The 26,802-nt window shown below is 38.5% G+C and overlaps 1 protein-coding gene across 2 annotated transcripts in view; it reads right to left on the bottom strand.

Moving 5' to 3' along the window:
* Positions 1-26,802, bottom strand: part of RUNX1T1 (runt-related transcription factor 1; translocated to, 1 (cyclin D-related)) — a 94,605-nt gene that overhangs the window by 1,905 nt on the left and 65,898 nt on the right. For both annotated transcript variants that reach the window (XM_010006424.1, XM_010006426.1), the window contains exons 7-10: positions 26,601-26,686; positions 25,745-25,946; positions 16,258-16,326; positions 10,032-10,222 (exon numbers count right to left, since the gene is read on the bottom strand). In XM_010006424.1, coding sequence (XP_010004726.1) covers positions 10,032-10,222; positions 16,258-16,326; positions 25,745-25,946; positions 26,601-26,686 — 548 coding nt within the window. The remainder of the gene's footprint in view (positions 1-10,031; positions 10,223-16,257; positions 16,327-25,744; positions 25,947-26,600; positions 26,687-26,802) is intronic.

Consider the following 26,802-nt stretch of genomic DNA (forward strand, 5'->3'; position numbering starts at 1 on the left):
GCTGGATGCTGGAATGCAGCCAATCTTGAAGTGATATTCCTCAACTACATTAAAAAAAAAAATAAAAAAATAAAAATTCGCAATTTCAGAATCAAACAAAGACCTAAATCCAAAACAATATTTTAAGGAAATTAGACATTTAATCAGAGTCAAGTGGCTACTTTAGAAAAGATCCATGTGTTAGTCCCATCCTCCCCCTTTTTGCTGGTTAGTTTTTGTTTTGGTTTTTTTGGTTAGTTAGATCTGTTTTTTGGGTTTTGTTTGTTGGGGGTTTTTTGGCATAGACACATACTAGCAGATGGGGGAACAGTAACTGTCCAGTGCTCAATTGCTCTTTGAGACTGAAATGAAATGTACGTGGCATTCTCAATTCATACTGATTAAACACACAGACTAAACCAGGTAATTACAGATACATGTGTTGGTTGGTTTTTGGGTTTTTTTGTTTGTTTTGGTTTGGTTTTTTTAAGTCATAAAATTGCTCCCATCTTTAAAAACACTTTTTAAAAAAGGTGGAATTACCAACACACAGAAACAGATGTTTCTGGTAGTTAAATGTTGGGAATTCAGACTCCTTGTCTGGCATCACCTGGTTTTGATTCAAAATTCATTGTTTCAGGCTCGTTTTGCTCATGTGAAGCTCTGTTCAGTGCTGGAGAGGTAAAACCACCTTTGGAAATTGATAGCTGTACTATTCTTGAACACCTTTTCTTTAAAAGACCTTTCATCTCCACAATGAAAAATAACTATAAGTAATACAGAACACTATACATGAACACGAGTACACAGACATATTTACACAAACACCAAAATGACTGGGACATGGTTCTATTAGCATTTCAGAGTGATCCAATGCCTCATCCTACTGACCAGAAACAGAACAAATTGTGATAAACCTGGATTCTTCTTCTTTTGGTATACTAATATTTCTCAACAGTAGCATCATACTTGTGAAAGTTTCATTTTACCAGCTTGATGCTCACACTGTGATGGGTAAATATGGTGTCATTCTGCTCCAATTGTGCCTGCACAGAATTTCCACCTACTGCCACACCTCCTGACCTCCTAGCTATTTGTTTCCTGCTAAATTGCCAGCCCTGGTGTTAGCCCATATCTCCTTTTATCCCCTCCTCTGAAAACAAATACACATGTACAAAATCTCCCCATGCAAACTTTTCTGAAAAGACACTTTTCCCCACAGGGAACAATGCTGAAGTCAGTGAGCACGTGCCCTGGGGTAGGAATCCCTGCCCTGTGCAGATCCAATTGCAACATTGAAGCATGTGCTTGAATTGTGCTGGATGTATTATGAGGATATCACACTTTTTCTATTCAGTTACCTATTCAGTTAATATAGACCAACTTGTGGGGAATCTTCATTTTGCTTCCCCTTTGGGGGAAGGACTATCTGCACAGACAAAATTGTCTCCAGACATGACCAGAACGACTGTACAGTATTTCGGTATCTTACCACAAGATCTGTATTGATGTCAGGAAACAGTAATTTAAACAGTATTGGTTCAACTTCCTTATTAAAATAATCATTAATTAACTATCAGCTTGTATGGAACATGAAAAGTGGTATACAAGTGCAAGATTTTAATGAAGTGACAATACACTAAGCTGGCTCCTTACATTATTACTTCCTGTGTCCTACATTGTCTGGTACGTGATTTTGTCCATTGGACATATTATTTCTAATTTAACAGGTCATTACAGCTTTAGTGTAATTATGGGAATAAAAGCAAATAAAATACAAGAATTTCAAAACAAATTTTACAGCTCACATTTATGCAATAACTTCTTGCATTCAAAAATTACCACAGTGTAAATTAGCATGAACAAGCACACATGTCACAGGGAGCTTGCATTGTGATAGCAGCTCGATTTGACTCACAGAACTCCCTGTCCTCTACAGTCCTCACCATTGTGGCCATTCGTTGCTCCTTCCCATGTGTGAGTAGTGAAAACCAGCAGCAACAAACAGGCTCATGCACCACAGCGTTTGACAACAGATGCTTTTGTTCACGTTGCTGCCTGATAGCTCCAGAGCACAAACTCTACCAAAAAAACCCCAGGGTCGAGATGCCAGTTTATGGCTTGGGCTGTGCTTTGTGTACCCCTGCTCACATATTTCCGATTGATCCAGATATCATGGACAGGGCTTGAGCTCACTATCAGATCAAGCATGGTCAAGGTATCTTCCCTCTTGGGGAGTTCTAGTCGGTACCAGCAAAATAGAGCACCCTGGCTGAACTGTGTAGACAGCACCTTAGATAACAGGGGACCAAAATATCATAGAATCATGGAATTATTTGGGCTGGAAAGGACCTTAAAGATCATCTAGATCCAACCCCCCCTGCACTGGCAGGGAGACCTCCCACTATATCAGGTTGCTCTGAGCCCCATCCAACTTGGCCTACACTTCCAGGGAGAGGGCTTCCACAACCTCCCTGGGCAACTTGTTCTACAGTCTTACCACCCTCATAGTGAATAATTTCCTCCTAATGTCTAAAATAAATCTCTCCTCTTCCAGTTTTAATCCATTACCCCTTGTCATGTGTTGTTGGTGACAAGGTGGCAATCATCATATGAGGGCATATGAGCAGGACTTAGCACCTGAGTTGAGACTCTCCACCTCCTAAGCACTGGGAAGACTCAACCTGGAGTACACAATTCAAATATAGCAAATAAGACAAATAAGACTGAGAAAAGCAGCCAGAATAATCCAAGGCTGGACAAACACAAGTTATGAGAACAGATTCAACTGAGATTGTTAAAACTAAGGTGAGACAGTAGTGTGACAGAGGACAGTAGGAGCCAAACATCTTAGAAGCTACTGCAGTGAAACAGGCACCTACACAATGAACAGGATCAAACATCTTCAAGAAAAACTGTAAAGAGATGCCATAAGACATTTTTTTAAGGACAGGCACAAATTGCTTAGAGGCACTGCAGAAACTCCATCATGAAAGCATAAGAAAGCAGGTATCTTACACGAATGCTACAGCTAGACTTGATCAAGCATTGAGGAAGAGAGTAGCAGATCTCTCAAAGCCTCTCTTGGTATAGCTTCTCTATCTTTAGATAGAGACCTACTATACTGCACTTCCAGCTCATGTTTTATAGAGTTCCAGATGTAGCTAAAACTATGAGGAGGACCGGATTACAGTTTAACTCTGCATTGATTTTCCTGTGAGGCAGTGAGGTTATACAAAAGGCCAGAGACTTAGAATATATAATTTAATTTAACTTCACTCCCTTTAAAATGGATTAATTCAATGAAATTGGGCTAAATTACACCAGATGGGAATCTTGCTCCGAATCTAAGCCACTGATCATATTTCATCCTCTTCTTTCAACTGACATGGAAATCAAGTCTTAGGTCAGAGCCTTATCTTAGGTCAGACATATTTCTTATACACTTAAGCGCCCATCTTCAAACAGAAGAATTCAGAAACCTGTCTAAAATAAATCTCTCCTCTTCCAGTTTTAATCCATTACCCCTTGTCATGTGTTGTTGGTGACAAGGTGGCAATCATCATATGAGGGCATATGAGCAGGACTTAGCACCTGAGTTGAGACTCTCCACCTCCTAAGCACTGGGAAGACTCAACCTGGAGTACACAATTCAAATATAGCAAATAAGACAAATAAGACTGAGAAAAGCAGCCAGAATAATCCAAGGCTGGACAAACACAAGTTATGAGAACAGATTCAACTGAGATTGTTAAAACTAAGGTGAGACAGTAGTGTGACAGAGGACAGTAGGAGCCAAACATCTTAGAAGCTACTGCAGTGAAACAGGCACCTACACAATGAACAGGATCAAACATCTTCAAGAAAAACTGTAAAGAGATGCCATAAGACATTTTTTTAAGGACAGGCACAAATTGCTTAGAGGCACTGCAGAAACTCCATCATGAAAGCATAAGAAAGCAGGTATCTTACACGAATGCTACAGCTAGACTTGATCAAGCATTGAGGAAGAGAGTAGCAGATCTCTCAAAGCCTCTCTTGGTATAGCTTCTCTATCTTTAGATAGAGACCTACTATACTGCACTTCCAGCTCATGTTTTATAGAGTTCCAGATGTAGCTAAAACTATGAGGAGGACCGGATTACAGTTTAACTCTGCATTGATTTTCCTGTGAGGCAGTGAGGTTATACAAAAGGCCAGAGACTTAGAATATATAATTTAATTTAACTTCACTCCCTTTAAAATGGATTAATTCAATGAAATTGGGCTAAATTACACCAGATGGGAATCTTGCTCCGAATCTAAGCCACTGATCATATTTCATCCTCTTCTTTCAACTGACATGGAAATCAAGTCTTAGGTCAGAGCCTTATCTTAGGTCAGACATATTTCTTATACACTTAAGCGCCCATCTTCAAACAGAAGAATTCAGAAACCTGTTTGCCATCATGAAAATTCTTAAAAATAAATTGTCTCCATTTCTGTGGTCTCCAGTACCAGGACACCTACTTGTCTATGGTTTTGCCCATCCCTTTGCTTTAATCTTTGAACATTTAACCACAATTGAATCTTTGCTTCCCTCTGACATCTCCAGTTGAGAATCAGTGTAGAGCTGGCTTAAAGAAGAAAAAGAATCCCAAATGGACTGTGACATGTTAAAGAGATTATGAACTCTGAAATGCTGTAATACAGTGTCAAACATTGCTCTGTCATGTCATCTTTGACAAATTTCTGTATTTCCCAGCTTACCAGGAAAGGAAGCATGGCTAAGTACAAAGAACCCAGATTTTTCCCAGTTCTGCAATGCCCATGGCATCCAAAACTCTATCACTGCTAACCACAAGAAAAAGAACATCTAGAAACCACTGAAACCACAGTGGCGTAAATGAGGACTGTATGAGCCACTGAACACCAGTGCAAAAAAAACAACAAAGTTGTTTATGAAGATTCTACCTAAGACCTTTTACACAGGGCAACACACATCGGTACTTTGGAAATTCCCACACTGTGTCAAAATGCAGCGCTCCATAAAAAGATATTCAAAACTTTAGATGCTTCTAGTAAAGTTACACCTACCACTGAAGGCTGCAGGCTTGTCCAAACCACTGTTTATTGTGTGAAGGATGTCTATGTTCATACAAGTCAGCATGAGAGAAGCTAAATCCTGAAAACAGAAGTGCAGAGCAGCATCCGAAGAGCCATACAAGCTGGCTAGCAGGGCTTAGCTTAGCAGTCTGGGGCAGTGCCAATGTTCACATCACATCTGGGCTGATCCTGTGCAGAACACATGGCTCTGTACCACCCACCACTGCAGGGGATGATGTGCTACTTTCGAAGAGATGCCCAGCCAAAAAAATTAAACATTAACTGACATATGTATTAAATTTAAAACCAGGCTAAAAACCAGGCTTGCTTGAATCACAGCATCTGATGCTCAGTCAGGTTTGCTGGCACAGTCCTGGTCTCAATGGATCGGTCAGCAGAGACCAAACCCAGCTGTCTTCAAAATGTCAGGTAAGTGTGATATTCACATACAACATAAACTGCTGCAATATAAACAAGCCATAAAATTACACATCTCTTAAAAGAGTTACATGTTTTATCTGAGCAGATGTCAGCATCTGCTTTAAGTAGAGAGAACTGAAACATTTGTGTTCCTTCCATGTCCCCAGCCCCCGAGTTACTCAAAAGTGAGGAAGAACACCAAGTGTCAGATTTTTTCAGTGGCATTTTATACCAGAGCAGAAAGACAGATGTTTTGATGATTTCCACAGCCCACCCCTCCCCACTACCGCCCCACTTTCCTACAATCTGGGCAGCCAGTCTCTTTGCTAAGATGTTCACCCTTACTATTGAAATTTAGTTGCACAACAGTACATTGCAGCCAAAGCAAGGACAGCAGTCATTGAAGAGCAGGATGCTCACACATATTTCTGTACTTAGCCAAGTCAACTACTGATGAATGGGTCATCTTTTGTCAAGCAACTGCAAGGAAAAACTGGTAAAGAAATAACTTGTGCTTCGAGAACAGCCCTGCAGACAGGTAGGCCTTCTCCTTTCCTTTTCTTTTCTTTCCAACAGCAGTGTGCTCTGTTCGCTGGTCTTCAACCAATCTCTCATTATAGTAACCAAAATAATGAACAAGTTCTGGTCAGTTGCAAGGGCTTTTGTTGACAAACTGTGTAAATCTTTAGAAAGTAACTGTGCAGACACTGAAACAGTGGCACTGCAAATTAAATCATACTAAAGATTCAAATATAAGCAAAGAACAATAGTTCAACAATGGACCAGGTCAGGGTAAGAAATTAAAACTATACTATGCTGTTATTCTCAAAATATTGCAGACCACTTAAAATTCAAGATGCTTCCAAATATCATACCTCCCCTATTAGTTCTCTCACTGTCCTAAGCCCCCTTTATTTTGCTTCAGTCAGTCAACATGTTCAGTTTCACTGTTTTCTTGCAGACAGTCTTGCAGCCAGAGATGCTACTTTTTCTGGGTTAAAAACAAAGCAAAAAAATAAAATAAAAAAAAATAAAAAAAATCCCCAAACAAAATAAGAAAAAAACCCCATGAAACCCACAACAAAAGCAACAAATATATTAAACCAAAACCAAAACAAACCAGTCTACTTCTTTTTGTGAGACCTCTGGAAGTTCTTGGATGAGAAGACTACGTATGGTCTTAAAATTATAAAAAAATATTCTTGAGTTTTAGTACTGGTTACTACTTTGAACTCTGTACTTTGAACTCTGGAGATGACTGCAATAGAAATCATGCCACAAAGTTCTCACACCAGAGCAGCTCCAAGAAGCCTCAGCTAGGTCCAGGTTGCATTTTACTGAATAACAAATGAAGGGCTGTAAGAGACAAATCCTGCCAATAAACAGGGAGTGGCTGGGATCAGAGGAAATTGTATCTGATATGTTAGAAATCTGGTGCCAAATTCTCATCTCCATTCATAGTTTCCACAGCCAAAAGAACAAATGACACTCATGGGAGAAAAATTTTATCTCAGGAACTACATGGAGATTATATACTAGCCTATACTGGAAATGTTAGAGCCTTGGAAAAATCACTCCAGTGGCTTTAGTACACAGGAATCTACATTGCTGGAAGTGTTCTGCTGAAAGTTGTAAAGAGAGAAGTTTATGGAGACTTCAACCAAGACAAATGAGGAGCTATGCTCTCAGCCTGAGAGATAATGAACACCAAAGCAAATGTGGTGTTTTATTCCTTGATCTCAAATAAACACAAATTTTCATCTCCAGAGAAGCACTTTTCAAACACTGGCAAACTGATCTCATGTCCCTAAAGATGAAGAAAAAGTCTGGTCCATTCTTACAGGAGTTATAAAAAAAATGGACAGCCTAAATTAACAGGTAATTGTGAGAAGCGTTGCCCCTAAGTGTTTGGAGTTTGACATAATCAGAAGCCGAAGAGGAACTAATTGCAAAACTTAATGGACACATTTAACTCTCAAATAAGTATCACTGTCATCTCCCTTCACAATTAACCAAGCATCTGTAAACACAAACTGAGTAAACTTGAGCTGTCCCTGCAGGTTTACTGTGCATTTTTCACCTCAAAACAGTCCCCCTGATGTGCCACTCATGATGACAGGGGTGAAAGCTGAGGGACCAGGCCACTGGATTTTATTTTAAATAGCTCCCAAGTATGTAGTTTAGTCCAGGTCCAGGAGGCTCAGTGTCAGCCCTGAGAACATCTGCAAGGGTATGAACCCTTCATTAGAATGAAAATATTTTTTTTGCCTTTTTTAAAAAAAGTCCTGTTTCCAAGAACTGAATAACCTCGAAAACAGCTCTTGTGGAGATGTAGATGTCTGTTGTTATACAGCCTTTTCCAAAGCTATGACTGCTCAGAAGAGAACTACAACACACAAACTCTCTACATGCTCCTTTGGATGCACATTTGCTTGTGGAACAATGAGCTGTATATATGTATTGGCACATTAAGCACTACCTCTCTGTCCTGCCTACACCAATATCAGTTCACTAAACAGATTTAATTTGCTGTTTCCTCCAAAGGTAATGGCTTTGGAATTTTGATTTTTACAATAGGAGCCTCTTGTATACATATACACATGAATGACAGCTCTTTAAAGATGCAAAGTCAGACAAATGCCCTTTCTATCAACATAGTGCAGGAAAAATGTCCTTGAGTATCTCAGATACAAAATGCCAATAAATTGGATTTATGTCTCATTTAATTTACAATGGAACAGATAGTGCTTAAAGGGTACATACACTTCCCCTAGTCTCTTTCTTCCTGAGAAACTTTCAGATGCTGAAAATCAATTCCTTTTGTCTCCTTGTTATTCATCTGCTACACATTAAGGAGAAACTCTGGGCATTCAGTGATCCCACAATGGTCTTTCATCTCCAGAGAAGCCTGGTATGAATTAAAATCTTACGCTCCCCTCAAATTATGGGTGCATACTGCAGCATGACTATCTGCTCATGATTTTTGCCAGTTTTCTCAGTATGCTGCAGCTAGCTCATCTGCATTTTTCAACTTAAGTGACTCTTCAACAATGCTGCCCATTCAGCCCATGAAAAGTGCTTTGACACTAGTGTACAAACACGTATCTCTACACAACAGGTATCGTTATCCACTCTTTTTCCAACTCCCTACAATTTAGAATTTATATTATAAAGTAGTTATACTACAGCCAAGATGTTAGTACAAGAACAATGTATACTTCATGAAAGTAATGTTCTTTTATTTCAGTGGCCTTGAGAGCTGAAGATCACACTCAACTTCTAACTGATGTCACTTCTTTGTGTTTCTTTAAGGGCAATTTTAACTTAGGAGGTTGCTCTTCTGTAACAGATGTAAAATTTAATTGCTATCTAGACTGCTGCAGCACTGGTCACACACACACTGGTTTTCCACTCCAAGTTTCCAGCTAGTCATGCTGCTGGATGTCCTGGACCCAAGGCATTCTCAGGTCTGAAAGTAAATCAATTGCTAACATTGTTTTGCTTTACTCTTTGTTCCTCTTCCAGCCTATTTTTCTCCCTTCCAAATGCTGTTTGCCCACTTCTCAACTCTCAAATATTCCCTGCAGTCAAAGCAACATATTCAAAATAAAGTAAACACTTGCAAATCTACATTTGCATTCTGTTCTACAGGAGTTATCATCTTTTCCTAATCGGTTCTACATCCCACACTTTCCCCAGATAAGCTTTTAGCCATCTCACTCTACGATCTCTTAAATGATAATTTATTTGATTAAATTAGATTTCAGTGTGAAATATTTTCCACCAAGCAACTTCAGTAAGAAGACTGCTTCACTTCAATATGGCAGTTTGAAGAGCTTTAAAATAAAGCTACTGAAAAGCTACATAAGAACCCTGAGCTGCAGTTAAAAGGTGAGTTCACCAGTTTATTTTGGGCTCAGATTACAACATAGCCAAGGAAATTCAGAGCTCAGCATGTGCCTGAAATTTGCATCCAAAGAGTCCAGAGAAGGGCCAGGAAGATGATCAGAGCACTGGAGGACCTGTCATATGAGGAAAGGCTGAGAGAACTGGGCTTGTTTGACCTTGAGAAAAGAAGGCTTTGGGTAGACCTTATTATGTTTCAGCACTTAAAGGACAGCTTGCAATAAGATGAAGACATTTTTTTTACAAGGAGTCGCATGGAAAAGATATGGGGTAACAGGTACAAGTTAGTCCTGGGGAGATACCAACTGGACTCCAGAATAAATTTTTTCACTATGGGAACAGTTAGACACTGGAATAGTCTCCCAGAGAAAGTGGTGGATTCCCCTACATTGGACAGTTTTAAGACTCAGCTTGACAGGGTGCTGGGCCATCTCATTTAAACTATATTATTACCTAGAAAGGGTGGACCAGATGATCCTTGAGGTCCCTTCCAAACTGGCATGCTATGATTCTGTGTGAGCAATTAACAGTGGGTGATGAACCCTGAGGTCACACCAGTGGCCTGTGTCATCAGATTAAGTCAGCCCAGGTGGACCTACGGTTTGCAGCCACAGCTGAGGCCTGCTCAGCAAAGCCCTTACCTCGCTTGAATCCTCCTGCTGATTGATAACAGCTAGTGCATCCTCTGCAGCCTGGCGCTTGGCTTCGGCGACAGTGCGCTCCATCTTAGCTCTCTCTGAAGTGATCATGTCGTGAGCTTTCCGCTCCGCCTCCGACACGGCCTTCTGCAGCTCGGCCATCGCCTGACGCTTTACTTCATTGACAGCTTCCTCTACAAAGAGGGTAGAAAACTTCGTCAGCACAGGACGTTGGGCACAGGCCTACATAGGACTGATGTGTGATATGAAGCAGGTGCTGTAGTATCATATAGAGAGCCTTCATTTTGAAGAAGACACAGAGGAAACCTTGGTCCTCAAGACTCTTCAGGACCACCCAGGTGCTTCTTTACTTTCCCATCAGCACCAAAAGCTCTCACAAGTCTCTAATACTTGAGGTGATTCTTGCTATTTTGTTTCATAGTCAGTACTTCTTTAAGCAGAGACATTTCCAATCTCTCATGTGTTATTTTTTCAATCTCTTCTAACATTTTACTTGGAAAATTTGATTTGAGAGACAACAGGTTTATGGATATCTTTGGCAAAATGTATTATTTAAGACATAGTATGCAAGACTTTTTAAAAAATGTATCTTTAAGCTCTGGAAATTCAAGTACGATTTATAGGTATTAACAATTTTTTCCATATGTTAATGAATAAATACATGATGTTAAAAAAAACTCCAAAAGTTTATTTAAAATTTTTAAATCACTGGTCTAAAATCTTTTCCTGGACATGCAATTTTATGAGCCAAAATTAAAATTTGTTTATGGACATTTATTTGACCTCTTGATCTCTCCTTCAAACCCATGTTTACCCTGTGAAGGCTCAACTTCCTGGCTCCACAGAGCTCTCGAGCACGCCACAGCCAGGAAGGCCTCAGTGCACAATTAGCACCGAGCAGGGGCACAAAGCTTCATTAAATTCAAACCTTTGTGTGTCTTGTAAAATAACTAAGTCAGTATCAGCAGTTTCTTCAGTATATACTTGCATCGTATCTTTTATTCCAGAAAACACGGATGTCACAAATTAGTTATTTGGGTTTTGACGCAGGAAGAGTGCAAAGATTTTACTAATGAACAATCTTTTAATTGACAACTAAAACGAGTACTTTTTTTTTTTTTAATTAACTGCTCTAATTAACAAGGAAACCATCCTCCCTCTGAATTAGTTTATCTAATTTTCATCTTTATTCAAAGCAAAATGACAATGATTAATCGAAAATTTAATAAGCAGTAATTATTAACTTGGCAAACCTACTACAAATTAACACTCTATTAAAACTAATTATGACATGTTTCATTCAAGTGTTTGCACTTAATTGTTTCATCCACTTAAAACCCACCTTAATTAAATGTTCTGTTTAATTAAAAACATAGATTTCTAATAAAAAACGTTTTACTGTAGATTAAAATCTAAGTATTACAACCGTGTTACGGGTCTGAGTTTTAGGCCATGTATTTAGCCCATGTCTTTGCATGAATGCACACGCACACAGACCGAAGTCTTGACACTAAGTCAGTATCTGTCTTGAGTTTTTATGTTTCATAGCTATGCACTTGTTATTTAAAAAAATAAAGACTATGTTAAGCCACCATTTTCAGTTATTAAGCAACTTCACTTTAAGCCATGCACTGGCTAAAATGGAATTAATTAAAATGAAAGTAGAGTTCTGTTATTCTGTGTGTGTGTGTATTACATGTGTGCATGTCTGCGAGAGATGTTTCAACTGAAGTTCTTGAGGGAAGGGAATTCAGAGATAAAACTTATGTCTTTGTTTTTATGAGGCTGAAAATATGCCCTTATATTACCCTACCATAAATGTTGTTTAGGGGAAAGACTCAGGAGAAGAAAAAAAATCATACCCTTCAACCATACAGCCAAGCCTTAATTTACTTTGAATATTCAAGGTGAATTAAAATTCTATCTAAGTGGCAATACAGGACAATAATTTTTGCTTACGATCAAAGCTGCAGCTAGTCTAATTGTATATGCAAATCAGGCAATTTATATTTAAATTATGCATTCCTGTTCTAGTCCCACAGGCACACACAGATCAGCAAAGGGAACTGGTAGGACATTTGCAAGGTGCTTGAATATTTATTACCAACTGCAAACATTCACTGATCGTGAGAAAAGAAATATACACAGGCAAATATACAGATGCAATTTTATTGCCATTTTCATAAAAATGAGGCAACTTAAATACAGACGTTTTGTGTCTATGAACTGCTGTTATTAACAAAGTGGATTTCTTTGAGAAAATCTGTATTTTTGCTTATATATCCTATGAATAGAAATTATCTTTGTATGCCATGATGCACTTTCATTACATCATATAAATTCACTCTTGCGTTGAGGTGCTTGCAGTAGTTAGAAATGCCAGTTTAAACTATTATAAGACAGATGCAGAACACTCCCAAGCTTTTACAGAAACTTTTAATTTTATAGTTTCTCATCCTACAAAATCACTTTCTTTTCAGTTCAAATACATAAATTGAACCTTATATTCTTCTGTATTGCACAAGTTTTTATGCAAAGCTTCTAAGAGTGTGAAGGTGCTAAATGTGCTCCTGGGGCCATATGTTGATGAAAAAGGACTGCTTCTTAACTGGCATAAACTATGGATTAGATTTCACTACCTTTGACAGCAGAATTTGTGTAGTGATACACTAAGTGTGAAAAAACATAGTTGAAAAGCAACATTTTTTTTTTGTCAAAATGTACCATTTCACTACTGTATGAAGTAATGATTAACTAAATAAAATAGACACAATTTCCTATCACTGATTCTTGGCACATCTTCTCAAAATAAATGTTTCCAGTACCTACACATATTTTATAGGAATGTGGCAGGCTTTACAGTTTCAGATAACAATAAAAACTGAAATATATTTGCAGAAAAAGTTATGAGTGACAGTGAAGATTTATTTCCCTTAACAATGCTGAGCTATGAAGACCAAGAATGATACCAGCACTCTTCCGTTCTCTGTTTTTCCAGAGAAAGGAAGAATAATTAGATTCTAGTATCAGAAAACATGGGATATGGAATTTTTAAAAACAAATATCTAAGATGCATGTATATCCATGCTCTATTTTATTTTTATATGCTGTATTTTCCGACTAATGCTAAGCATTCTTGGCATAAACTAGCTCTGTCTTTTTAGGAATGCAATTTAAATCTTTCTTCTCTTTGAGTAGCACTAACTCATGACAGAAGCTCCAAGGAGCAAACAGCCTGTGTGGAATAGCTGTTACTCAGTGTGATCAGAGGTCCTTGGAGCTGACTCAGAAAATGTACTCAACGTATCATTCACTCCTGTATATAACCCAACATGATTCACCAACCAGCTCCTGGTCACCCTCCTCAGCCAACATGATGAAAAAGGAGAGATGGTGGGTAGGGGTGCCACCTGTACCACCATGACATTTTACATCATCTCACACTCAGGCTGACCCTGGCAAAGAAGGTCACTGGGAGATGGTGATGCAATTTTTATCAGCTTCATACTCCAAAATGCTCAATTTCTTTCTAAGAACTCCCCTGGAGAATGTGCAGGGTCTTTACTGGCTTTTTATAACAAAGTATGGTCATTCCACCAGTGTTCGGTAACTCCAGAACTTAACTGCAGTAACTTGAGTAACTCCAGTCCAGAACTGCCATGAACAGTAAGTGGGCCTTGTGATAAGAGATGGCTAGAAGACAGTTTCCTCATGGCACAGAAAGAAGCTCAGGCAGCAGCCCACAGTAGGCCTGGGTTTGCCTCAGCATTTAATAAAGAGGATTAGGTATTTCCAGAGAGCATGTCATCCAACCTGTGATCTGACTGATGCTCTTCACATGCCTGCCTAACTCTTGGCTATTGATGAACACCAAGAACTTAGCTTGGACTCTTCATCTATATACCCAAAATTCAATGAGATGAATCAGGACACAGATGACTTTCCACTGAATTAGGTTTACATGGCTTTAATTCACAAGATGCTGCACACTAAGTGCTTGCTCCAACAATCACAAAAGCACACATTTAACTTGGTATATTTAAAGAATAGTGCTGGAGTCTATAAAACTCCAAAAGTTTTAAGTGAAACCCTTTTTCATGTGCTTTTGACATGGCTTATTAACCATTTTTATGCCAAATTCCTTCAGTACAATGAATTCTGCATCCCAATCAGACTTTTATACTTTATTGAGCTGCTCACACATTGATCTTTACAGGCATTTGAGACGCTAACATATCCATACTGAGCCAGAAGAAATTACTTGTGAGATTTGCAGCCTTCTTGACTAGCAGTTGTGGTCCAGGCAGGAAACTACAGAGCATCCCAAATGGCACTAGAGACCTATTCTTAAAAAGCTGAAATGCACCTGCACAGCTTGAACTGATGATGAAATTGTGGAGACCTCCTACTTCAGTGCACCCTCCTAAAAATGAAGGCCTGTGATTTATGAAAAGCAGTATGCTCTCTGAGGTTTTACTACCTTTAGTAACAGATACAGGTGTGAATCCTGTAGAGAGTCAGACTTAGTTTGTTCTCCAATTCACAGACATTCTCAGTTAATACAAGGAAACTGATGTAAATCGTATCAGCATGAAAGCTAAGACTGGAAATGGGTCCAAAGGAAAAAACTTTGTTCCAAAGGAGCTGATGACATATGTGTACACAAGATGACATGACACAGCTCCTGTACACTATACACTATGTGGATATAAACAATGTGAACATACATCCTCTTTTAGAGCTCAGGCCGAGAGCTTTGATTAATTTGCATTGCTAGATTATGATGAAACTACTTTTCTTCTGCACTGCATACAGAAGTCATAAATTACCTGACATCACCTAAATGTTATAAATAGAATGAAATTGCTGAAATTCTGCTGAATAATGTTCTTCTTACTGAGATTTCCTGGGACTGCAGGTTTTCTTCTTACTTTTTGTTTAAGAAGTTAATATAAATATGGCAAAACAAATTATAAGAATACTTTTGGGTACAAAAGAGCATTGAGTTTCAAACGCTACACTTTCCTTGGAGAAAGAAAGACGTGCAGTTTGTTTTTGCTATTTTTCATATAAACCACAGCAGTTCCAAAAATATTAATTTACATATTAACAAATGTAGACTTTACATGATAAACCCACATCACACAAACAATACAACTTCTTGTTTGATCCAAAAATACGCCAGCAGAACATTTTTACATATATGTTCTAGATCTAGTTTAAAATATACCAAGAAGCAGCAAGCAGTTACAGGAGATTTGATCAGAAAATATCAAAACTGCTCATATTTGCCATTTAATCATTAACTCCTGTCCAGACAGCTGCAGTGCACTTCATGGTTATACAGGTGTTCAAAAGAGGGGTGTGTGCATGAGTGTATAAAAAGAAGCTCAACTACCTTGCTGAAGTTCAAGAGCTACATCCTGGCCACTCTGAAAACAAGAGAGGCTCTGATATCAACATCAAAAGAGCAAAAGTTTAGCTCCAGCACTGTAACAGGATCCTCACCAAGAAACTCCTGTGCTCAGGTAGTTTCGAAGTGTTGAAGAAATGACTGCACAACCACAACACCTGCTCATGGTGCTTCCCAAGCTTGGGGAAGATGCCTGAGCAACCACCCAGAGCAGCTGCAGAGACGCGATCTTGCCTACTTCACTGAAAGCTTTTCAAGTTTATAAGCACAGACTTCACTGGGAGCTGCCAGGCACAAAATCTTTTTTTTAAATTAAGGAAGGGTTACATTGCATAGCTAAAGGTTTTTTTCAACAGGTACACTTAGGTTTCTTCCTCTCCTCTGGGAATTCTCAATGTAACTAGGTAAGAATCTTAGAGCCTTTAAAAAAAAAAAAAGAAAGAAAAAAAAAGTCCCCCCACAACTTCATTTTTTAAAAATTGCTAACAGAATGAAACTTTAAAATATTAAGTTTCATCCTGAAACCATTATAAGCCCTGAAAATAGGGGTCCTTAGTGGAACTATTGATATCCCCTAACCATAAAAGCAGAAGCTTCTATTATAAAAATTATTTTATATTCTGATCAGTTCCAGTTTAAGATTATTAAACAAAATTTATTCTTGTTTTATCAAGCCTTTTTTTTCTTTTCTTCTTTTTTTTTTTTTCCCCTCCTCCTCTCATTCCTAACATCAGTGCATTAACAACTGCACACAGCTGCCAGAAGACTAAGTTAGTGTTTTTAAACAGTTCTTACCAGCTTTCTTCCAGATCTCCTCTGGCACATATCCAGATGCAGGCCTGTGAAGGAATTCCCGATGCGATTCTGCAGGAGGAGGGGGTGTGGAAGAAAAAGAAAGAGCATCGTAAGCAATGCTTGCTTGTTGAGAACAAGGCTTAGAGAAATACATTTTCCCTTTATTTACGGTTTAGAAAAAAAAAAAAAAAATCACAAATAGGTTTTTTTTTAAATTCAAAATAAAAACAGGTGCCCTGGCCATAGCTCACAGATATCAGATAGACCAGATCAACGTACAGGACTTGAATGTCTTATCCTAAACCAAGCTGGGACTAGTTCACTTTATTTTTATATTACAGTGTCTGAAGTCAACTCTACATGACAGTTTCCACGCTTTTAAGGCTGGCTTTGAGAGACCAGCTGAGGGAGTGACGTGCTTCATCCTTGTCATTATGTTTATGAAAAGGAAAAGAAAGAGGGCAACAGTTCACACTTGGCACTTCTGCTCTGTGAAAACAGAATGGCTACTGACGAGCAGGGATAAAAGCCAAGATGTCATTCCAGTGATCAAATAAGCTGTCCACACAAAATGAAAGGGGTGTTTCTACATGTTCAGAGCTACACTTTCCTATATGTGAGCCCATGATGGCAACTGTAGTTGCACAAGTTTGAAAAACAAAACCTTTAACTTTAGGTTAAGCCTTCAAATACATATGCTGCCAAACTGGCAGCTCACTTCAGCTCACTGGTGCTGAAGCTTGTAATTCACCCATATATTTCAACCACATTTTGACAGCTCTTTCCCCCACTTCCTTTTTTTTTTTTTTTTTTTTTTTTTTTTTTAAAGGGTTTAACCTCTAGGCCTGAGACTAAGAGCTCTGAAATCAGCAAGATCCCTTTCACAAGGACTTCAAAGACGCAGGATCAGACAATGCAGAAAGAAAATTCACTTTGGGCTGAAGTTTAGCATACAGATTCTCAGCAGATGAAAAGCTGCTCTTTTCAAATACATTTTAAAAACTGATTTTCAGAGTAATAGAAGAGAAATAAAACCAAAAAAACCCATAAAGATAAGTTCACTGTCTTGACTACTATTGCCTATGTGATATACCTCAATTGCCAAAATAAAATAACTTGATTTATTAGAGACACAGTTTGCATCTTATTAGACGTGCTACTAGGTATTAAACATCATGTTTGTTGTCCTAAACACCCCAAAAGCTCACGTGCCATACTAGTTTTTACTAAATATTTTTGTATCTCAAAGATATTCTTTGATAACTTGGTCAAGAAGTAGTATTTTTAAGAAAAAGATGTATCAATTGATTTTGCAAATTATTTTTTATACCACCACACATATGCATGCAGTAGTATTTATACACAGTAGGCTACAGAACCTTAAATAAATTCCAAGATGATATTTGCTATTTCAGACAGCTAACACAGGTACACAGAGACTAGGGAATCCCAGTCCCTGTGCACTGCTCCAGAGCTGCAGTTCCTAGCACATGAAACTGCACAGTGTAGGGCGGGGGGGAGGAGGAGGAGTGGAGATGGGTGGACTAAATCTTCCCATCCAACAGGCAGCTGAGTGGATTTCCCCAGCTCTTCTGTTTGTCATTGTAGTATGGGATGAAAATAAACAGGATTTTTGTAGGCAGAACTTCACACCTCTCAAGCATAAACTGATGGGTGTGTGTATGTAAATGTGTGTGCAAGATTCTGCAAAACCGCTTACTATTTATGTGGGTTTAATCAACATGACAGAGGACTTCAGACCTGATGCTGAAAATGGGAAAATCCTCAGTATCATTCTGCTCATATGATTCTGGAGATGACACATATCATTGTGTACACTTCTTTCATCCCTTGAAGGCTTTTAGTCTTACAGGCACAGTGCCAGCTCAGTCAGGGACAGAAGCGGCAGCCGAAAACACTGCTTGAAAGCTCAGTAAAACTCAAGGTGAAAAATCAAAACTCTTATCTACTCTTCTTCAATACTTGCAGGAAAAGATACAACCAGACTCCAAATATGGCAAAACAAGGGATTTGTTGTATTAATTGACTTTGTGTTGAGTTGTCTGGTCTGCTGCTTAAGGTACCATCCACTGCAAGTGAATCATAAAAATTGATTTAAGCCTTTACCATGGTACTTAGCATTAAAAATAAAGAGATGTGGAGATGATTTTTTGGTACACATGACTTTCCAAAAATGGAATTCAATGACATAAATTACCAGATTGCCAGCTAATTGTTAAAATTTCCAAAACATAAACATCAATGAAGCTCTTATTCCAACCACAAATTATTTACATGAGAGAAGAAATCCTCTGCAAAAAGAATTAAATCAAGAGCTTGTGAGAGACTTTCCCATAGTTTGGAATGGCACACAAAAAAAGACAAGAAGCACTTATGAAAATAATAGAAACCATATTTTGCAAGCAAGAAAAGTATTATTAACATGGCTATTGTTTAGTCAGTGGTGATGAGTCCATGAAAACAATCTTCTTTGGGGTCTAAACTACAGGATGTTACCAAAAGATGTAAGTCTTACATTAGTATTATTTTTAAGGGGAAGCATCCTTCAGATTAAAAATCACAAAACTTGCTCACTTAAACAAAAACACAAAAAGACCTTCACTTTGGATGTCTAGCAAATTTAAACCAAGAGGAACATGATCAAGTGAAGTACCTAAAACACTAAATGTAAAACAAACAAAAAAAAGCCATAATGAGGAAGAATGCACTATATTAAAGGACTGACAGCAGTTCCTAGAAGTCAAAATAAATTCTGCCTGGAAGGAAATGGAATTAAATCAGACAACATTAGGAATAACCTGAAGTGACAAGGCAGCTCTTTCAGAAAAGGATATCAGAAAAATCTTTACATGTCAGACATAACACAGATTTGTTAATGGTAAAAACGTAACAGTGTTATCATGCAGAAGAAAAGGATGCACACTACTGAATTTAACGGAAATTCATGGAAAGGCATGGTTTGAAAGAACTTATTGATAACCAGTCTGGTTCCTACTAAACTATATGGAAAAGCCCAAAAAGGAATATAAAAAGCACATAAATATGAGAGTAATTAATGGTTTGGCTTAGAAGAGACCATATAAAGATCATTCAGTTCCAACCTCTCTGCCTGTAGGAAGTAAAATAAAATGGATTTTGAAATTGAAGATTCTTTTTAAATTTTGGGGTTTTTTTTTAATCTGAAATCCACTTTTCAGCAATAAGGCTGCTGGCATGTAAGAATACACATGAGGAAAAAAACAATTAGTCTCAGTTTCAAACCTCATATTCTGCTGAATACCACTGAACAAGGTAATACATTTTTGCCAAAATATATAGGAAAAGCATTTTTTACATTATTCTGGATATGTTTATTAATAAGAAAGAAAGCATTGACACACACACAAAAAAATCCTATAGTCACAATATCATGCCATGTTCCATATGGGCCCTGATTATTTAGTTCAAGAACACATTCAACCATAAGAATCAAGAGTTAATTGATCAAACAGGTTTCTGGTGTCCAGCAAATATCCTGTAGACTGCTTATTTTTCATGGTTTAAAGATAAAGAAAATAGGTTCTTAAAGTACTGAGAGGGAGAGATATGAAGTTATGAGAGCAGTAGTAAACATGGGCCTGGGAAGTGAAACTGACATAAAAAGTTAGGATCAAATAAAGGAGGTTAATTCTTATACAATAATACAGACCAAACCCAAGAGAACAGAATACAAAAACTTAAAAGGAAAAGATGTGTTCAGAACTGTCAAAAAGTCTGATTCATGTTTGGAAATAAGGAACAAAGATGGGTTGAAAATATAAGAGAATGGAAGTGTTTACCCCTGGACAATGACACCAAAGCCTATAATAACAAAATAATAAGAAACAGAGATGAACAACTGATCTTTTAGGGACCTTTTAGAATGAATTTTGATCTTTCGAGGTCCCTTCCAACCCCTAGGATTCTATGATTCTATGAATTTATGAAAATACTGGCAGCTGACAAATGCCCTATATGCCACAGTGAACACTAGGGCTCAAGCATAAGAAAAGCTGCATGTAACATGCCATGCACTACATGCAATACCTACACTTTTATATGTATATATATGCTTTTCATATGGATGTATTCTTCATTCTGCCCTATAATAAAATCTAACACAATTGGTGGGATGCAGGGAATAAATTTCCCAGAGGAATAAATAACCACTGCCTTCTTTGTAAGAGTCAAGCTTAAAAGTGGGCCTTTCCAATGAATAGAATATATAGATATAAATCTGGAGAAGTTTAATACTGAATGAGACTACCTTGCAAATCTTGTTGAGGGGTTTCAAGTATTCTTATGTATGTCTTTGCCCCCTAATACATTTTTGTTGCTATTATAACACTCCTTGAACACATATGAAATTGCATTTAAAATATAATTGTATTCTCATTTTAAAAGAATAAGAAAAGGAAAACCACACAGGTAGTGTATTACTGAATAATAATCCTCAACAAACATCAAACTCCCAATAACTCACCATGTCAGATTTCTCTTTTATGCCACTTATGAGTTATTTTGAAAAGCACAAGAGTAACAAGGGTGGTATAAAAGTGATCCTAGTCCCAAGGAACAATTAATTAGAAATAAATACTGAGAATACAAACCTACTGCAGCCCTATCTAACAGCATGCAATTGAGTACACCACAATCTAGCCCAAACCTCCTGTGCAGCAAGTGGATAAAGAGCAATACTTAATATCACCAGTGACCAGTATTACAGAGGCTTTACATACTAGAGTTACAAGTTTTAAATGTTACTGTGATATTCACAGCATTCCCATTAGCTCACATTGAGAATATCATGCATATCACAGCAATGCTGATTATCTGCAAATGGCAAAGATTTTATAACCGCAGCATGAACAGACATATATCAGGAGGAACACTCTGGCTAACTGTGAAAGCATGAAGGTGAACAACCTTTGATAAAACCTAAACTAGCTCTGAAAGGGTTAACATTTTAAAATGTATTAAGAAATGGCTAACCTATGTGTTTTTCACAAATTCAGATCCTTCTGAGAATCCTGGCTTCCTCGGGCAAATCCTGCAGGTATTGGCATTCTTCAGTTGGAGATTTCAAACTCTGTTTTGCAAGATTTCCATTCCGATAAATTCAACAGACACAAAATACCAACATCACTGCAGACTTTCTGATGTGTGTACCTACACTACTTATCTAGAGCCACAGCTGCACTCAGTAAGGTTATAGATCTTGTTTATAACCCACGATGTTGAAGAACCCTCATCTTTAATTTATCCGACTGTGTGTATTTCAGTATACATCGTCTGATATGTGTAATTATTCACTATTAGGATGAAAGTTGCAGGCCTGCTGCAGTATGTAGTACTGAAATTCTTCAGCAGAAATGGAGGAGTCAGATGATGTATTATTCACTTCATAGACCATCACAATTTATCAAATGAATATATATAAAGTCTGAGTCATTTTTAGACTTTCATAAACATGTATTATTCAGACTGAAAAGAATGGACCTGTCTTACTTTCAACACTCTCTCAGAGAATAATAAGAGCTTGTAACCTGTTGTAGCTGGCTAATGTGTGTATTGGATTACACTGCATTAAAAGAAATGATCAAATATTTAATTTGATTTCTTAATTTAAAGTATCAACAGAAAAATATCGATCAGAGATTGTGAACTTGTCCAGCTCAACATGATTTGCAGGGATGCAAAAAAAAAAAAAAAGGTCTGCTGGTTCAAAATGATGACCAGAATTTTCATAAATTTCTTTTGGACTCCAACCATGCTAAATTTCAGCTCAGTTTTTCAGCAAGCACAAGACTGTGGAATAATGTTTATAGTGAGAACTTACCAATTCAGTGATGACATTTTAATTGTAAAGAAACAAAGATAAGGTAGCCATATGGTCCCTTTTTACCCTCTTGCTAGTGGAGATGACAAGATGGATTTAAAGGGTGAATTACCTTGTTTTAAAAAGAAAAAAAAAAAGTAGAAAGGAAAAACACTGACATTTAGAAACCCTGCAGCAAAACCCAATATTTACATGTTGTAGCACTTTAATTAAAAAAGTGGAGGAACTTTTCAAAACTAAAATAAAAAGCCCTAAGCACAACAGTGTCTCAAGACTCAAAGACACTGCTTCAGTTTTATTATACCTCTGAGTTTTCGTTTTCTTAACTAGATAGTACCAGATTTGACATAATATAAGGATTATCTTTCCATAAACTCTGAAGTAAAATATTTCTTCCTTACCTGTCGAGTCATAAAAGCATTTCTTATCAAGTTCAATAAGGGCAAGTGTAGAGTTTTGCATTTGGGGAAGAGAAACATCATGTACCAGTACAGGTTGGGGGCTGACCTGCTGGACAGCATTGTAGGTGAAAGGCACCTGGGGGTCCTGATAGACAGGAGGATGACCATGAGCCAGCAATGTGCCCTTGTGGCCAAGATGAGGTCACCCCTCAGTCTCCTCCAAGCTAAAGAGGCCCAGCTCCCTCAGCCTTTCCTCATAAGGGAGATGTTTCACTCCTTTAATCATCTTTATGGCTCTGAGCTGGACTCTTTCAAGCAGTTCCCTGTCCTCCCTCAACTGAGGGACCCAGAACTGGACACAATATTCCAGATGCAGCATCCCCAAGGCAGAATAGAGGCGGAGGAGAACCTCCCTTGACCGACTAACCACACCCTTTCTAATACACCCCAGGATGCCATTGGCCTTCTTGGGCACAAGGGCACAGTGCTGGCTCATGGTCATCCTCCTGTCTACCAGGACCCCCAGGTCCCTATCTCATACACTGCTCTCCAACAGGTCAGCCCCCAACCTGTACTGGTACATGGGGCTGTTCTTCCCCAGATGCAAGACTCTACACTTGCCCTTGTTGAATTTCATCAAGTTTCTCCCTGCCCAACTCTCCAGCCTGTCCAGGTCTCACTGAATGGCAGCACAGCCTTCTGGTGTGTCAGTCACTCCTCCCAGTTTAGTGTCATCAGCAAACTTGCTGAGGGCACACTCTATTCCCTCGTCCAGGTCGTTGATGAAAATACTGAACAGCACTGGTCCCAGTACCGACCCATGAGGGACTCCACTAGTCACAGACCTCCATCTAGATTCTGTCCCATTGACCATAATTCTCTGACTTCTTCCTTTCAACCAGTTCACGATCCATCTCACTACCTGATCATCAAGACCACGCTTCCTCAGTATATCTATGAGGATGTTGTGGGAGACAGTGTCAAATGCTTTACTGAAATCAAGATAAACCACGTCTACTGCTCTACCATCATCTATCCAACTAGTCACTTCCTCATAGAAGGCTATAAAGCTGGTCAAACACGACTTACCCTTGGTAAAACCATGTTGACTGCTCTTAATGACCCACTTATCCTTGATATGCCTAGAGATAGTGCCAAGAATAAGTTGTTCCATCACCTTTCCAGGGATGGAGGTAAGGCTGACTGATCTATAGTTACCTGGGTCCTCCTTCTTGCTCTTCTTGTAGACTGGAGTGACATTTGCTATCCTCCAGTCCTCAGGCACCTCTCCTGTTGCCCATGACTTACCAAAGATGATGGAGAGCAGCCCTAGCAATGACTTCCACGAGCTCCCTCAGCACCCACGGGTGCATTCCATCTGGACCCATTGATTTATGGATGTCCAGATTGCTTAATTGATCCCTAACCCAATCCTCATCTACCAAAGCAAACTCCTCCTTTGTCCTGACTCCTTCTGGGGCCTTAGGGATCCGGGGCTCCTGGGGAGAGTCTGCAGCAGTAAAGACAGAGGCAAAGAAGGCATTCAGCACCGCTGCCTTCTTTATATCCTCTGTCACCAGGGCACCCACCTATGAAGTTTTCACTGATGTCTTGAAGTCCAATTTCTTTGGGGAAATTATAAAAACTCAGTTTCCTTTCATTTTTTTATGTACCAACTCTACTTACAAGCACTATGGCCTGGTTCTTTTTGCATCGTAGCTGTACTAGAGATGGGTGCCACTGCTTTTGATCTAGGGATTTCCTCACAATTGTTCTTCCCGAAGCTGCAGATGTGATTGACATTTCAGATGTATTTGCGAGTCTTTCTTTACATTACATTTAACACTATTCATATAAGCCATTACCTGAATGCTTCTTTCTGAGAAGGGCTCCTCTAGGGACTAGACTTATTAGTGAAGTTGGGAACAGCATTTTCATAACTCTTCCTTTCACTAACTGCATTTAATTTATAGAGCTATTGACTCAGATCATTTGACACACACAAAAATGTTGGTATGTTATCAAGAGGCACTGAATATTACAGTCAGAACTCCAGAGATTTACCAAGAGGAAGAGGGGAAGGGCGTTATATTTATTTTTCTGCTTTTCTATTTGCAATTAAATAAGTTTTGCCTTTAACAAGTTATTCTTAAGGGCAAAAGGAAAACACAACTGTAAATAAAATATAGTTGAAAAGTAACATACACATTCAGTTCTACTAATGACCAGTCTGTGATGATTTTAGGTAGAGGGAATTCAATATGTACAATCTTTTGTTTAAGATAAATATTAAGACAATAAATCATAGTTTGTTTTCTATTCAAAAGAGCAGGCAAAAATAAAAAGACATTACTAAGACGTGTTTCTTTACCACACCTTCCATAAAAGCAGGGATGGCATAGAAGCAAGTCAACATATTAATAAACTACAGAAAATCCACAAAGTAAAATATTTTCTTTTAATACAGCAGAGTTATCTTGAAGTCACTGTACGAGGTACCATGTGACTGACTGTGAAGGTCTGCAGGTCTGAAAGACCAACTACTCCTTGTAAGTGGGCTTTGAAGCTTGAGCTCAGCTCCAAGTGTGTCTGTGTAAAGTACACAGCAAGCAGTACCCAAACTAGATCAGACAAACCTGTGTGAGCTGCAGTGGTGCACACAGACTTAGAAAGATCTTACGTGCATGGCTATTGGGTGTCCCCAGTGTTGTTTCTTTCTTAAATGGAAAGACAGCTAAGAAGTGCCCACATCTTTGTATCTCCCTTAATTTCCTCAGAAAAGACTAAGTCCAAGTTAAGTAATTTGATTTCAGAAGGTGAAATCCTTTGATTTCACAGTACTAACAGTCCAGAAATGCCAACAGATTTCCTTAATCAAGCAGGCAAGAGAGGGAGTTGGAGGAGATGGAGTCGGTAACCATCTCACTGCTCTGCCATCCCTCCATGACAGTCTGTCCTCCTGCCCCACCACTCTCCAGCATTGCTGGATGGAAAGCAAGTTACCCAGTAACATCAAAACCTCCAAACCATTTCACATGTAAACATGACTATTAGGGTACAGGGCTTATAGTTAATTCAACAGCCAGCAAGGAGGTGAATTTCATCACTGTCACCAAATACGAATCAGAAAAACAAACACGAACTTCACTCTGCACATAGCTGAGCTGGAACAGGATCGACAAGACAATTTTTAATGAGGATACTGTACCTAATGTAACTGGATCCGGATTCACTGGACTCTGCTGTCGGGAATGACTACTGCTGCTGTTACCGCCTTTTTTTAAATCTTCCGCATCGCTGTACCGCCGTATCCAGTAATTGAGCTCCTCCCGGTCTGCTTCTTGACATCGCCGTAGCACGGTGAGAGATCGCCTAGTTTTTTCCACCATGTCCATTATACAATTTAACAGCTATTCACGGTGGTGAATAGAGTAATGAAAGAAAAAAAAAAAAAAAAAAATCATTAAAGGGACAAAAAAAGGCAGTAAAAGATGAATGTGGTGAGTGCCTGGGTTTTAAGAATTAATAAGTCTCTTATCCCTATTATTTCAAATACAGCTGGAAAATCCTTGTTTTGCTTTTAAGAATGACAATACCTTCTACCTGGTGATCCTGAACTGTACATATATTCATTTCTGGTGGAAAGGGAGAAGACAAGGAGGAAAAGACGTAACAGACTGTAGCTCTACCACTAATACCACATGGCACCAAAGAGGCCAGGAGGTCTGGTCCAGAACTGATGCCTACAAATGTTAGAAGAGCCAAGAAACTAAGTGCAAATTCAATTAACCTGTGACAGTCACGTGTCCCAGATCCAGGATTTATGGAGCAGTTTCCACCACCATTTTGGCAGTCTGTAATCCTTAGGATAATGCCATATGCATTTGAACAGCAAGGCCTAATAAGATCTACCTGATGAGGAACATCATGCCCCTAGATTTAATCACCAATGTTTTCAAAACTTGTCCAGGGATTCAGATTAGTTTTAAAAGAAAAAGTTTAGATTTCTACCTTAGAAGGGCTCCTTTCAGATAATTATACGTAAGAGTATATTTAGTCCTTACATGGTCAAGGTGTTTCCACTCTTCTGCCCATTCTCTGTCTGTTAGCCTGTGATCAATCATTTCTTCTTGACGTGTGCCATGCAACCCTGCCAAAAAGGAGCAAATCATGTTTACAATGTTGGGAGTCCTCTAGGGGAAAAAAAAAAAAAAAGAAAGAAAAAAAAAACAAAAACGCCTATCAGACAAGTATATGATATATTAC

This window comes from Chaetura pelagica, unplaced genomic scaffold, assembly GCF_000747805.2.
Source record: "Chaetura pelagica isolate M959 unplaced genomic scaffold, ChaPel_1.0 scaffold76, whole genome shotgun sequence".
Lineage (NCBI taxonomy): Eukaryota > Metazoa > Chordata > Aves > Apodiformes > Apodidae > Chaetura > Chaetura pelagica.